At 33.4% G+C, this 13390-nt stretch overlaps 1 protein-coding gene across 1 annotated transcript in view; it reads left to right on the top strand.

The window, feature by feature from the left end:
* SPOPL (speckle type BTB/POZ protein like) overlaps positions 1-13176 on the top strand; it is a 74064-nt gene extending 60888 nt beyond the window's left edge. The window contains exons 6-11 of the mRNA XM_028508868.2: positions 560-737; positions 818-873; positions 3090-3212; positions 6707-6849; positions 6939-6992; positions 10519-13176. Coding sequence (XP_028364669.1) covers positions 560-737; positions 818-873; positions 3090-3212; positions 6707-6849; positions 6939-6992; positions 10519-10663 — 699 coding nt within the window. The 3' untranslated portion in view covers positions 10664-13176. The remainder of the gene's footprint in view (positions 1-559; positions 738-817; positions 874-3089; positions 3213-6706; positions 6850-6938; positions 6993-10518) is intronic.
* Positions 13177-13390: the final 214 nt, after the last annotated feature.

The raw sequence follows: 13390 nt of genomic DNA, 5'->3' as shown, positions 1-13390 counted from the left end.
TATATTTTAAATCAGTTTTACTAGAGTTAAAACATGTAGCAACAGTATTTAAAGTACTTCCCAAATTACATATAGTAGACTATAGTTTTACCTTTTTTAATACTGTAAAAGTTCATTGTAAGTGTGATATTGTATTTACTGTATATATAATAAACTTTAAATTTCAATAGGTCTGTAGTGTGAGAAAATAAAAATGAAAATATTTTCTCCATTTCACAAAAATGTCTCATTTGAATTTGACATATTATGATTTATTTATTGTTGAGAAATAGTTTCTGTAATTACTTCAGTAACCGGTTATTTGAAACAGTTGATAAACCATTTATTTACACAGAATTGTCTCTCGAAAAAGACATATGTAGTTCATTTAAAATATTTTTTGTATTATTTCTCTCCTTTAAATTGTATCCTTAAAGTAAATTCTCAGGTATTAGCATTTTTATCAGGAGTGTATATAAATATTCAAATGATTTTAATGATAAATTTAAATATAATCTTAGTAACCAGTTATTGATATGAAATTGTAAAAATGTTTTTCTTACTGTCCCTTTTTTATTAGGTGAGTGTGGTCCAAGATTCAGTAAATATATCAGGGCATACTAATACGAATACTTTGAAGGTGCCTGAATGTCGACTAGCAGAAGATTTGGGTAATCTCTGGGAAAATACAAGATTTACAGATTGCAGTTTTTTTGTGAGAGGACAAGAATTTAAAGCTCATAAATCTGTACTTGCAGGTACTTTTTACTTTTGGGTAATGTAGTACATTTCTTTTATAAATTTGTGCATTAAATAATGATGCTTAATCTTGTTACAGCTCGATCCCCAGTTTTTAATGCAATGTTTGAACATGAAATGGAAGAAAGCAAAAAGGTAACCATAGTTTAAGGGCTAATATTGAATTTATGCAAATGTAGAATAGTGGAATGTATATTTTAAAATTTATGGTGCATGTTCTAAATTGTTAAAACTGTCATTTTAGAAAGAAATACTAAGATGAGGAAAATGTGTTCTGTAGTAGATCAGTAGGTAACATAAGCTAAAGTGGGTGAATATTCCAAGTAACAGCTAATTTGATGCCCATTTGGTGGGAGAATAACTAAATAGTTGTTGTCCAAAAGGGTAGTTATCCAAAGGCCTGTTTTTGTCCATAGCTACTTGGGAGCTCTCTGGTTAAGAAGAATATTTCTCTTTTCTAGACTATGATTTTGGAATTAGTTTTCCAGAACAAAATTAATGCCTGCATTTTTTTAACCACTAAAATAAGTGGATATTCATTAGATTTAACAAAAATGACATAAACTGCATTATTATATGTTAACCATAATCAAGATATCACCTTTTTGGTTTTCCCAGTTGTTTCTGCCATCTTGAAATGTTGTGAGATTAAAGATCTGAGGTTGATTCCTTGCTGGTTGCATTACACGTGGTCATTAGTGCTCCAACTAGACAGCTGCACAGTTTATGTGGGCTCAGCTTTACTCTTTCTGCAGAACTGGATGCTGCAACAAAATAGCGGCATCCTTTCCTTTGAATGTTGGTCTTGGCAGGCACTATGATCAGTCAGCCTTCTGATCATTTCCAAGTAAAGAGACATTAATGATGTGTCCAGGACTATTGTAACAAAGGGTCAAAAAATTTAGTGTTGTTCAGTGTTAGATTTTAGCTTGATGATCCTGGGAGAGAAACCAAATTTACAAAGATACAGGACTTAAAAAAGGAACTAGTCTTCTTTGGGCTTGAGTATGTGTTAAGCAAAGAGGTCAGTTGCCAGTAGATAATACTGGAACCAAGCAGACAGGGACCTACTCACCTGCCACCTTGGTAATTTACCAGGGCAGGCAAGGAATTCTCATGCAGGCACTGTAAGCCCTCAGCTACATCACAAGTCAAAGTCACACCCATCTTCCTGGCTCTAGAGCTGGTAGAGCAACAGCAGAGCACTTAGCATAACTCTTGAACTAGTCAAGTTGCCATAGATATACAAAGTACCTCTCAGTCGCAGTCTTCCACTTCCTCCATCCCCCAAACCATGGTTGTGGAGGGGTTTTTTTCTATATTCGAGGGAATCTTTATTCTGAACCCCATTGCAATACTACTTGCCATTTTGCAAAAGGGGGGTTCTGAGGTATAGTGGGCTCTGGCATTATCTTATACCTCACCCTTCTTTTGCTTAAAACTGGTTATAGAATCTTAGGCATTGTATTACAACTTAGAAATTCAGCAGAGAAAAAGTTACTTCATCTGCTAAGATGGAGGTCAAAAACTGAACACAGATGTATTTTGTTTGGCCAACAGGGTGTTTTTTTCTCTTTTTAATAGAGAAACTGGGGTTTATATTCTTACATGGTAGTGCTTGGCTGGTTATACTTCTCATCTTAGACCTGCCCTTTTCATTTTACTGCATACCTTACTGAAGATGTGTCGGACTGGCCAAAAAGTTCATGTGCTTTTTTTTCCTGTAAAATAAAAAAACACATTTTTCATTCTTCACTGATAACTTTATTGATTTGGATATTTTGAGTATGTAGCTGTCTCACTCATGGTGAAACATTGATTGTTCTGAATGTCTGAATTTGATTGCTGTCAACTTCAAGTGGTCTACCCAGCCATGGAGCATTGTCCATCGAGAAATCTCTGGCATGAAACTTCCCAAACCACTTTTGACACATTCAATCCTTCTCCATACACTGCACAAATCGTTTTTTGTGTGTGTTTTTTACCTTTCTTGAAATAATAAAGCATAATATGTCCACGATGTCACATATTTTCTTTCACCTTCAGTACTAAAAGGGCTACACAAAAATTCACCAGTTTTGATAAGTTTTTAAGTGCATGCTGATATGACAGCTGTCACAATACAATATAACAAAATTGATTGAAATGAAGTTAAAGAAAACTAAACACTACTAGAGCCACTTTACGGAAAAAAACTTTTTGGCCAATGCAATACTTACCTCAATTTCAAAAACAGTTTAATCTGTATATGAGTTGCACAGATTTGGGGCATTTAAATTACTATTGAAATTTCTCCCTGGTTCATTTGCGCATATATGTTCTTTAATTTTTTGTGTTATTTTCAATATCAGAATCGAGTGGAAATAAATGATGTAGACCCTGAGGTTTTTAAAGAAATGATGAGATTCATTTACACGGGGAGAGCGCCAAACCTTGACAAAATGGCTGACCACTTGTTGGCAGCTGCAGACAAAGTAAGTAAATAGGTCTTAAAGAGCTGGAAAATGTCATCAAGCTTTTGATGTATCTAGAAAGTTATCAAATGAAAACCTCAAATACTTTGAAATACTGAATTAATTTATACTATTTGTAGGTGGCTCTTGAGAGTATTATGAAATAGCATACAGTGGGATGATATGGAAATGAGATTCTTTAAAATCAATAGCACTAAAAATATTTTTATATGGAAGAAAATGAATTTTAATGGGAATTAAATTATACACTTAGTAGTTTTGACTTTATATGGACTGTTTTATAAGAACACACACATAATAGCATATATAATCTATTGAAATTCTCAGATATTTTTATTTTTAATATATATTGCCTTGCCTCTGTTTACAGAAAGGAAGAAATATTGGATATTTTGACTAATTCAGTTCTCTGATTGATAAATTTATTTTAATTTGATAATATAGAAAGAAAAAAACAATTTTAATTTTATGATGCTTTTTTGTGGTGGTGATTTTTTGAAGGTAGGGAAAATACAAAAATAACAGAAAATCTTGAAGCCAGTAGTTTTGTTTTTTATTTATTTATTTATTTTTTTTTTATTTTTTATTTTAATCATGTTCAAGTACAGCTTTCTCCCTTTTACTCCCAGTTGAAGCCAGTCGTTTTCAATCCTGGAAACACATTGGGAGCTTTCTCCAAAAGTGTTGATGTCATGCCACTTTCATCCATTTATATGCATTTGTGTATGTAGGTGTATATATACAGATAGGTATGTAGGTAGGTAGGTAGGTAGGTAGATAGATAGATCGATCTCCTGATATTAACATTGTTTTGCACAGCGTTAACATTGGGGAAAACTGGGCCAAGTATATATAGAGTCTGTTTACAGTAGCACGTGACTCTATGACTATCTCAATAAAAATTTAAATTAAAAATGCCATTTATATACAGTCATATCAAATATATTAAAAACATAGGCATAAATAAATACATAGACAAGAATGTTCAGGATTTATGCACTAAAAATTATATTGCTAAGTGAAATTCACGTAGACCTAAATAAATGGAGAGATAAATCTTGTTTATGGATGGGCTAGGAGTCTCAATACTATTAAAATACTATTCTCTTATTATTGATTAGTAGAACCAACATTTACTAACAGCGTTTTTTTATTAATAAACTTACTTAAAAATGTATATGTAAGTGCAAGAACCTATCATCAGTAACTGAAAAGAAGATCAAAGTGAAAGACTAATACTGTCTGTGTTATCAGACAGTAAGACTTATTTTACTGCTTCAGTATTTAAGACAGTGTTTTATTGATGATGAGATGGAAAAAAAATTCACTGGAACAGAACAGAGTACAGAAATAGACTGTCACACACATGGATATCTAATTTTTCATGGAAGTGCAAGAACAACTCAGTAGAAAAAGGATAGTTTTTTCAACAAATGGTGCTGAACAATCAGATACTGAAATGCCCCGCAAATTGAACTTTGATTGAACTAATTTGAAAAAGTGAACTTTGTAAATGAACTTCATGTCATATATAAAAAGTGTAAAATAGGATGATAAACCTAAAGATCTAAAAGCTACTAAAAGGAAACAGTAGAAAATCTTCATGATCTTGGGTTAGGCAAAGACTTCGTAACTATGACACTGAAAACATACTACATAAAAGAAAAAAATTGATAATTAGACTTAAGTAAAATTAAAACTTCTTAAGACACAGGAGAGATCTGGTGAGGTAGCTCAGATGGTTAGAGTGTCATCCTGATATGCCAAGGTTGCAGGCTTGATCCCCAGTCAGGGCACATACAAGAAACAACCATTGAATGCATGAATAATTGGAACCACAAATTGATGTTTCTTTCTCTCCCTCTCAAATCAATCAATATATTTTTTAATTTTTAAAAAAAGACTAAAGATTGATCACAGACTGGGAAGAAATATTTACAAAGCATGTTTGATCAACAACTCTTATTTATAATATATCTGATAAAGGACTTAGCAGTGTTATTTCTAAAAAATGGAAAATATCTGAACACAAATTTCCTAAAATAATATCAATCAAACATATCAGAAGATGCTCAACATCATTAACCATTAGAGAAATGAAAATTGAAATTATCACAAGATATTTCTTTAACTACCATAATACCCCAAAATTTAAAAGACCATACTAAGTATGGTCAAGGTCATTAAGAATTAGGACTGTCATATACTGCAAAAGGAATATATAAAATGGCACAACCATTTCAAAAGACTGGTTGGTCATTCCTTTAAAAGTTTTACACTTGCCGTATGATCTAACAAACTCACTTTTAGGTTTTTATCCAAGAGTAAAGAAAGCATTTGCCCATACATTGACTTATATATGAATGCTTATAAAAGCTTTCTTTGCAATAGCTAAAAACTGGAAATATCCAAATGTTCATTAACAGATGAATGGATACAACAAATGTGGTATGTATGTATACAGTGGCATACTCAGCAATAAAAAACATTGAACTTTTGATACACATGCAACACATGCATGAATCTCAAAATAATTGCACTTTGTGGAAGAAGTTAGTCAAAAATGAGTATAAATTATATGATTCGAATTATGGAAGATTCCACAAAATACCAAGTATAGCAGTAGAGGGCATGTCAACCATGTTGCCTAGGGTGGGAGGAAAGGTTTACAAAGAGGTAGCAGGAAACTTTGGGGGGTGATGAATGTCTTCACTATCTTGATTTAATGGTGATTATAGGGCTACATAAACTCATTAAAGTATAATGTTTAAATATGTGTAGTTTATTATATGTTAACTATACCTCAATAAAGTTGCTAAAGATGTTATAATAATATATACTAAGGATTTAAGTGTCTATGAGTATGATTTCTTTAGCTTTATAATTCATTCTTTAAGATCGAGTTGTGGCAATATGCAATGTACTGGTTAGCAGAGAAGAGAACTATACTCATTAAGAGTATTTAGTAGTATGTTTGTTTGTTTGTTTATTTTTAGAGGGGAAGGGAGGAAGAAAAAGGGAGGGAAACATCAATGTGTGAAATGCATCAGTCTGCTGCTTTTTGCACATGCTCAACTGGGGAGCTGGCCTGCAACCTAAACATGTGCCCTAACTGGGAATTGAACTGGCAGCCTTTTGGTTTGCAGGCCAGCACTCAATCCACTGAGCCACACCAGCCAGGGCAATAAGTTTTTTTTTTTGTTTTGTTTTGTTTTTTATTTTTTTTTAAAGAACAAAACCCTATTTTTAATATATACAGTATTTTGCACTATGGAAATTGAAATTTCCTGAAGAAAACTGTTTTTTCTCTTGAATGTATTCATTCATATTTTCTTCATATTAGGTTAAAAATAATTTAGGGAATTATTCTCTAAACTTTACTCTCAGTTCAAAGTATAATGTGCTGTAACTTTATTTCTAAGTCACCAATATTATGTATTTAAAACTTGGTAGTTTAAGTAAATGTTTAATGTTTATGTTTTCCTTTTGGATAGTATGCACTGGAACGGCTGAAGGTCATGTGTGAAGAAGCTTTGTGTAGTAACCTCTCAGTAGAAAATGTTGCTGATACCCTTGTCCTTGCAGATTTGCACAGTGCAGAACAGTTGAAAGCACAAGCCATAGACTTTATTAATAGGTAAGCTATGCTTGTATTTCAGTGAGCATGACACCTTCAGCTTTTTTCACCGGACGTTTTTTTTAAGTGTGTTTAAATCTTCAATGCAGGTGCAGTGTACTTCGACAGCTTGGGTGTAAAGATGGGAAAAACTGGAACAGCAAGTAAGATGACATCAGTTTCTGACCTAAAATTGGTCTTTTTATATTAAATTAAGTGTCTGCATAGCCTTTTGTTCATCTGCAATATGTAAGAATCTAATTAGTTATATGGAGCAAACAGCTGGTTATTTAAAAAAATAATAATAATTTGACTAACTTGGTGGATTCTTGAGGCTATATGTCTCCTCCTAGATCAGCTGTGAATGTGAACTGGAATGGATGCTCTAATTTCTTTAGCACATATGCTCACATACTGTATAGCTGAGTCCAGCTATTTCAGCGGCTACTAGAGATCCTTTTCCTGTCCCTGCAGAATGCATTTCTAAAAATACAGAAAATAGTCATTTTTATCCTATAGTAATGCACCCTCTAGATTTGCCTAAAAAGTCATTATATTTGCATGCTAGTGCATTACTTCTTAGGATAGCCAAGTACCTTGTATTGAATGCTATATTAAGCCAACTGCCTAATATCCAAAAATGGGAATAATTTGCTCTTTACTTTCCCTGGTAAACTATAAGAGGTAGCATAGTTACATCTTTTCTAAACTCAGACCTTTTGAATATGAACTGTTAGAACTTATTATTCCCTTTTTGTTTTCTTCTGTCATTTTTAGAGATACTCTTCTACTCTTTATAATTATTCAGAACAAAATAGGGTAGAGCTGATAGGTTGAAATTTGCATCTTTTGATTTTTTTTTTTGCTTGTAAACCCCTAAATTCCATTTTTGCATATTACCAAAATTGGTAGAAGGATGTTAAAAAATCAAAAAAGTCAATGTTGGAGACATTAAAATGAGTGTTTGTTGACTTAATTATTTCCTATTGTTTTAATCTGTTTTGGTATATGTGAAGTTAACTGAATTCCTATCAATTCGTGAACTCTCTCTATTTTTAAAGATTTTATTTATTTATTTTCAGAGAGGGAAGGGAGGGAGAAAGAGAGAGAGAAACATCAATGTGCGGTTGCTGGGGGGTCATGGCCTACAACCCAGGCATGTGCCCTGAATGGGAATCAAACCTGTGACACTTTGGTTCGAAGCCCGCACTCAATCCACTGAGCTACGCCAGCCAGGGCAATTCTCTTTTTTTAAAGTAAAAATTAATGACTACTTACAATTCTTTGGTTGTTCTGTATATTTGTCAATGCCTTATCATTATGGTATATGACCTAGATAAAAATCAATTTAAATTTAAAATACAATGAATAAGCAGCAAATGACAGTTTTATAATCCTTTGTACTAAGTTACTTTCAAACTCTAGTTTTATTCTGTTAAGAAAATATTTTACATTGTATAGCTTTTTCAATGTGAAAAAAATCAACGTATTTTATATCCCCTGAAGAAGCTGTTGTATGTACAGATCTTCAGTAGATATTTGTTAAATAAATGAAAAAGTCAGATATCTTGAGAGATATCTATGTGATTCTAAACAACTAGTTGAAATTATAAACATAATGACACACTGATAATCTTATGTCAGGTAAATAAAAAAGTTGTAGCCCTGGCTGGCGTAGCTCAGTGGATTGAGCGTGGGCTGGGAACCAAAGTGTCCCAGGTTCGATTCCCAGCCAGGGTACATTCCTGGGTTGCAGGCCATAACCCCCAGCAACTGCACATTGATGTTTCTCTCTCTCTCTTTCCCTCCCTCCCTTCCCTCTCTAAAAATAAATAAATAAAATCTTTTAAAAAAAGTTGTTTTATTATTAGCTACTGTTTAGTTCAACAAACATTTACTTAGTGTCTCTTGTATCTCAGACCCCATGCTAATGTGCTGCCTGGAAGAACAGTTATGAGGAAAAATTCCTATTCTTGAGAAATCTAATGAAAGAAACAAATACATAAACATATCATTTTATTATAATATGGTAAATGATGTTATAAAGGAAGCTGTGTACAGAACACTTAACAAAGGCTGGAGGTTTAGGGATGGCTTACTGAAGATGACAGACGTGTCTTAAAAACATGAATAGTAATTAGCAGAACTAAAAGGGAAATAACAGGCATCGCAGATAGAAAGGATAGCTGAATCACAGTACAGAAGCCTGAAGGCAGTAGCTGATCATTCATTTTATAGATATTTATATTACCCCATAAATATGACCCAATGCACTGTTTTCAGTATCAAGAATATAGTTGTGAACATAGCATATGTTTTCTCTCTCTTCATGGAGTTTATGGTTTAGCAGGAGATAAATAAGAATTAAACAAGTAACTGAAATAAAGCATGATGATAGGTAAAGTATAGTATGCCATCTGAGCATATAGCATAGGTGCCTAACCTAATCTAGGGGTCAGAGGAAGCCTTTTCAAGGAATTGTGTGAATAAAAACCTAAAGCATTAGTAGGAATTACCCTGGTAAAGAGGAGGGGAGAGATGAAAAAGTGCATCCCAGAAAAAGGGAATCATGTATGCAAAATTTTGGTTATGGGGAGCTGGGGAAAGTAGGCAGGGATAAGATCCTGCAAAACCATGTAAATTAACATTAAGGCTTTTAAGGAAATTATTCAAAGAGTAATTTAGTAAAAGGTTTCAACCTAGGGCAGGGCCTGATTAAGTTTATGTTTTTAGCATTTTCTCCACGGAGAAAATAAATTGTGGAGAGGTTGAAGTGATGTGGTAATTGACAAGAAAGGTTAAATAAATATAAGTTGACCATTTAAAAAGTTACTAGAGTAGGTCAGGCAAGAGATTAAACCTGATAGGTAATGAAAGGACTAGAGAAAAGTGAAAGGATTCCAAAGGGACAACGATAATATTAGGATATTACTATATTTGGATGCCAGGTTGGCAGAAGGGAGAGGAGACAGGAAACAGAGAAGGGTAAAGTGAGATGATGTAGGCCTTCACTAAGGATTTAACATATCTCTAGGAATTAAAATAGGGCTTTGATGATTGATTGGAAAGGACAGAGTCTAACATGACTTGAATCACTGGATGATGGTGGAAGCATTAGCTGACTAGAAATGAGGAAGAAAGAATTTAGGGCTTGGGAAGAGACATGTTGAGCTCTTATCTTAGAATCCTGAATTTATGGATCTTGAAACACATCCAAGTAAAAAGAACAAGTAGTTGGGAACTTACCTTGTGAGAGTCTGAGGATTTAGCAAATCAGTAGTTGTCATCATTGAATATGATAACTAACATTGTGAAGAATGGGTGAGATAGGGTGAAGAATGGATGGAAAAAACACTAGAGGGCAAAAGTTGGAACTCAAAGGAAAACCCGAGCCAGGGAGAAGAGCTCTTGAAAGAGCTGGTTCGGAAATGGTAACAATGGGACTGGGACTATACGGATGAGTGTCACATACTTCAGGAGAAAAGAAACTCCAGAAAAATTTAATAATTTCAGCTGTAATCGAAAATACTAGTAAGACGAAGATGATAATTTAATGAATTTGAATGGTTCAGATACATACATAAGCAGTGTTCAAAACATTTTAAAATCCATAAATTAAAAAAAATGACAGTGCAACAATGCATTTTGAAAAGTACTCTTTAATAAACACCTCTTAATTTTGTTTTTCAGCCAAGCAACGGACATAATGGAAACATCAGGGTGGAAGTCCATGATTCAGTCTCACCCTCATTTAGTAGCAGAAGCCTTCCGAGCACTAGCATCTGCACAGTGTCCACAGTTTGGCATTCCACGCAAACGGCTAAAACAGTCCTGAAATCCTCCATGAACTGTAGAAAAATGGGATTGACTTTTACTCCTCCAGGTCCAGAAGGATTCTAATAGACAAACCATAAGCAAGAGTTGTTGCTATTGTCTTGTCCACAGAACAGAAGCTGAAAAAGCATATTGCTTGCATTTCAGGTGGATAATTTATGGTTTATTCTTCAGCTTTAAACTAGACTGACTATACTCTAATTCACTTCAAGGCCTTAAATTATCTCCAATGACTTCTCTTGTTCATGTAATACTTTTAAGTTTTTATTGTGCCTTGTCAATTTTGACCAAGGCTATGCAGGATTGCACTAGCTCCATAATGCAGTAATATTGATAACTGAGGATACTAAGTTTCAAAAGGATCTTCCATTAGCTTAAGAAAAGCAAAATTAATTTCATAGGGTTTGTGTTGTGCTATCTCAAAGTTTAAAAATAGGTTCTCCCTGAAAGCACTTGCATTAGAGATAACTATTAATGTCTCCAGCCTAAGTTCTGTAAACACAGGAGAACCTGCTTACCTTCAAGGTAAGTTATGACAATACACTGTTCAGTTCTAACTTATTTTTCATTTCAAGGGGCAAATATGCAATGAGTTGGCCCTAATTTTTAGTAGAGTCTGTGGTGGTTGTTAACTGTTCAATGAACTAAGAGAAGCATAACAAACCTTTTCTTGGTGGGTTTATCCAAGTTTACAATTATTGAGAACTGGTTGAGGTTAAGATTTCAATAAGAAGAAAGCATGTTTTGTGCTGCATTATTTTTTTTAATTTATAATGACCTACATTTATATGAAGAATTCTGTACATGTTAAAAGTAAGGATGACCAAATGTAAATTTAATGAGTGGGCCAATTAAGAAAGATATATATGCACTTTTAATGTGTAACTTTTGTATGCTGAATGGTACATATATTTTTTTGCTTTTGAGGGAGTTAATAAGGTATAATTAATTGTGTCTTAACTTTTGAAAGAATTTTTTAAGACAGATGGAGGTAACTGGGCAGTTTGTGATAATAGTTAAAGATATCCTTCATTGTAGTTAAATTGGTTTCAATTTTAGATAATTATTATTGAATTTACTCCTTTTTTATCACACTTTAGAGAAGGCAGCTGAATAATAAATGAATCCTGGACAGTCTACCATTCTAAAAACAATGAACTGATATTATTTGCAGACTAAAGGAGAGAACCCTTAGAAATATGTCAAGTCACACTCTGAAACTCCATCTGCCCCACACCTAGTTTTCTCCTTTCTGTTAGTTACTGTACTAACGTGGATGATACTGAAATTCTGCATAATGTGAACAGGATAAACTATTTATAAATTTCATGGGCCAGTTCTTTATTATAAATGAATTTCAGCTTTAAACACATAACCTGTTCAGTGTTCGATAGCTCTGTTCACAGTGGAGGTCTGTTCCGGAGCATTGTCCCAGAGAAGGAGGAGCTGTCTGTGTCAGGTCACTGCATCTAATTCCTGAAATAGTGACAGTGTGCTTAGGCAAAATTCGTATTTGATCACAGGGGAAAAGTGTGTCACTGGAAAAGGGTACACAAACCTATATACTTGCATATATTACTTTAGTCCCCAGATTCAAATATGTATAATTTGTTTATTTAGTTTTTGAATTTAGGATAAACAGAAAAAAAATAAGTCTGAGGTTTCAAAATAGATTTTGGGGGTTATCTCTTTGTTAGGTATTCACTGAAGCAGTTCTAATATAGCAAGAGTGATTCATATTTACATTGAGCAACACTGTCAAATAGGCACTTGTGATCCATAACAAACTGCAATTTGGAAAGATCTTGTTTTTTTAGATATCTTTATTCTTTTCTGTGTGGTTTCATTCAGCCTTTGTTTTGTTAACTTAAATTTGAAATTGGAAGAGTCCCCTGAGATAGAAGGAAGATTTCTTACATGTTAATGGACTCCATCCTATGTAGCCCTGCTGGGAGCAGAAATTCACTTTCTTAAATTCACCATAAGATTGAATTCATTAAATTTACAATGTACAATTTAAAAAATATACACACATACCATACACACTACTATTTTACTTTAAAATTTTGTTAAGAAAACAAAACTACTCAGGCTATAGAATTTTTTTGTCATGTATATATATAAAAAAATACTGATGTGCCCGCTTATATAAAACGTATATAGGCAGGTTGTGAATTCACTGCTTGAAACGTGCCTGGTCAGAATCCATATTTCTGATCATAGTGACTTCAGTAATAATACCATATAATGAACATTTCAGCCTGCCCTCACTTGTTTTCATGTTTATTGCAAATCTTAGGGATTTTATTGTAAGTACTTTTTTAAGTTTGATAGCACATTTTGTACCAAAAATGTCAAACACTGTGCTGTAAGGATATCCATGTTTGTAGAAATGTCCACTTTTCAGATAATCTAATGCCTACGTTTATACTAACAGGATCATATGGTAGTTGATTTATTTTTTTTATTTATTATGTATATTTTTGGTATTGTAGGTTCTTGAGGCAGTGATAAGAAACTGTGTTCTGACATAAGTGCTCTAACAGCCCTTTTCTTCACTTTGAAGAGATGTTGTTTTCAACAGGCACGGATTCTGTCTAGAGTAGTCTTGACTTTTGATTATTAGCCTGCTTCTGTTTCCCTTTTGTCATCTAAACAGAACTTTTTCTTCAAAAGTAGTGACTGGCTTGTCAACATTACATATAACAAAAGTAACCATTAGAAAACT

Source organism: Phyllostomus discolor, chromosome 4, assembly GCF_004126475.2.
Source record: "Phyllostomus discolor isolate MPI-MPIP mPhyDis1 chromosome 4, mPhyDis1.pri.v3, whole genome shotgun sequence".
Taxonomy (NCBI): Eukaryota; Metazoa; Chordata; class Mammalia; order Chiroptera; family Phyllostomidae; genus Phyllostomus; species Phyllostomus discolor.
This window is presented reverse-complemented; position numbering and strand designations above follow the sequence as displayed.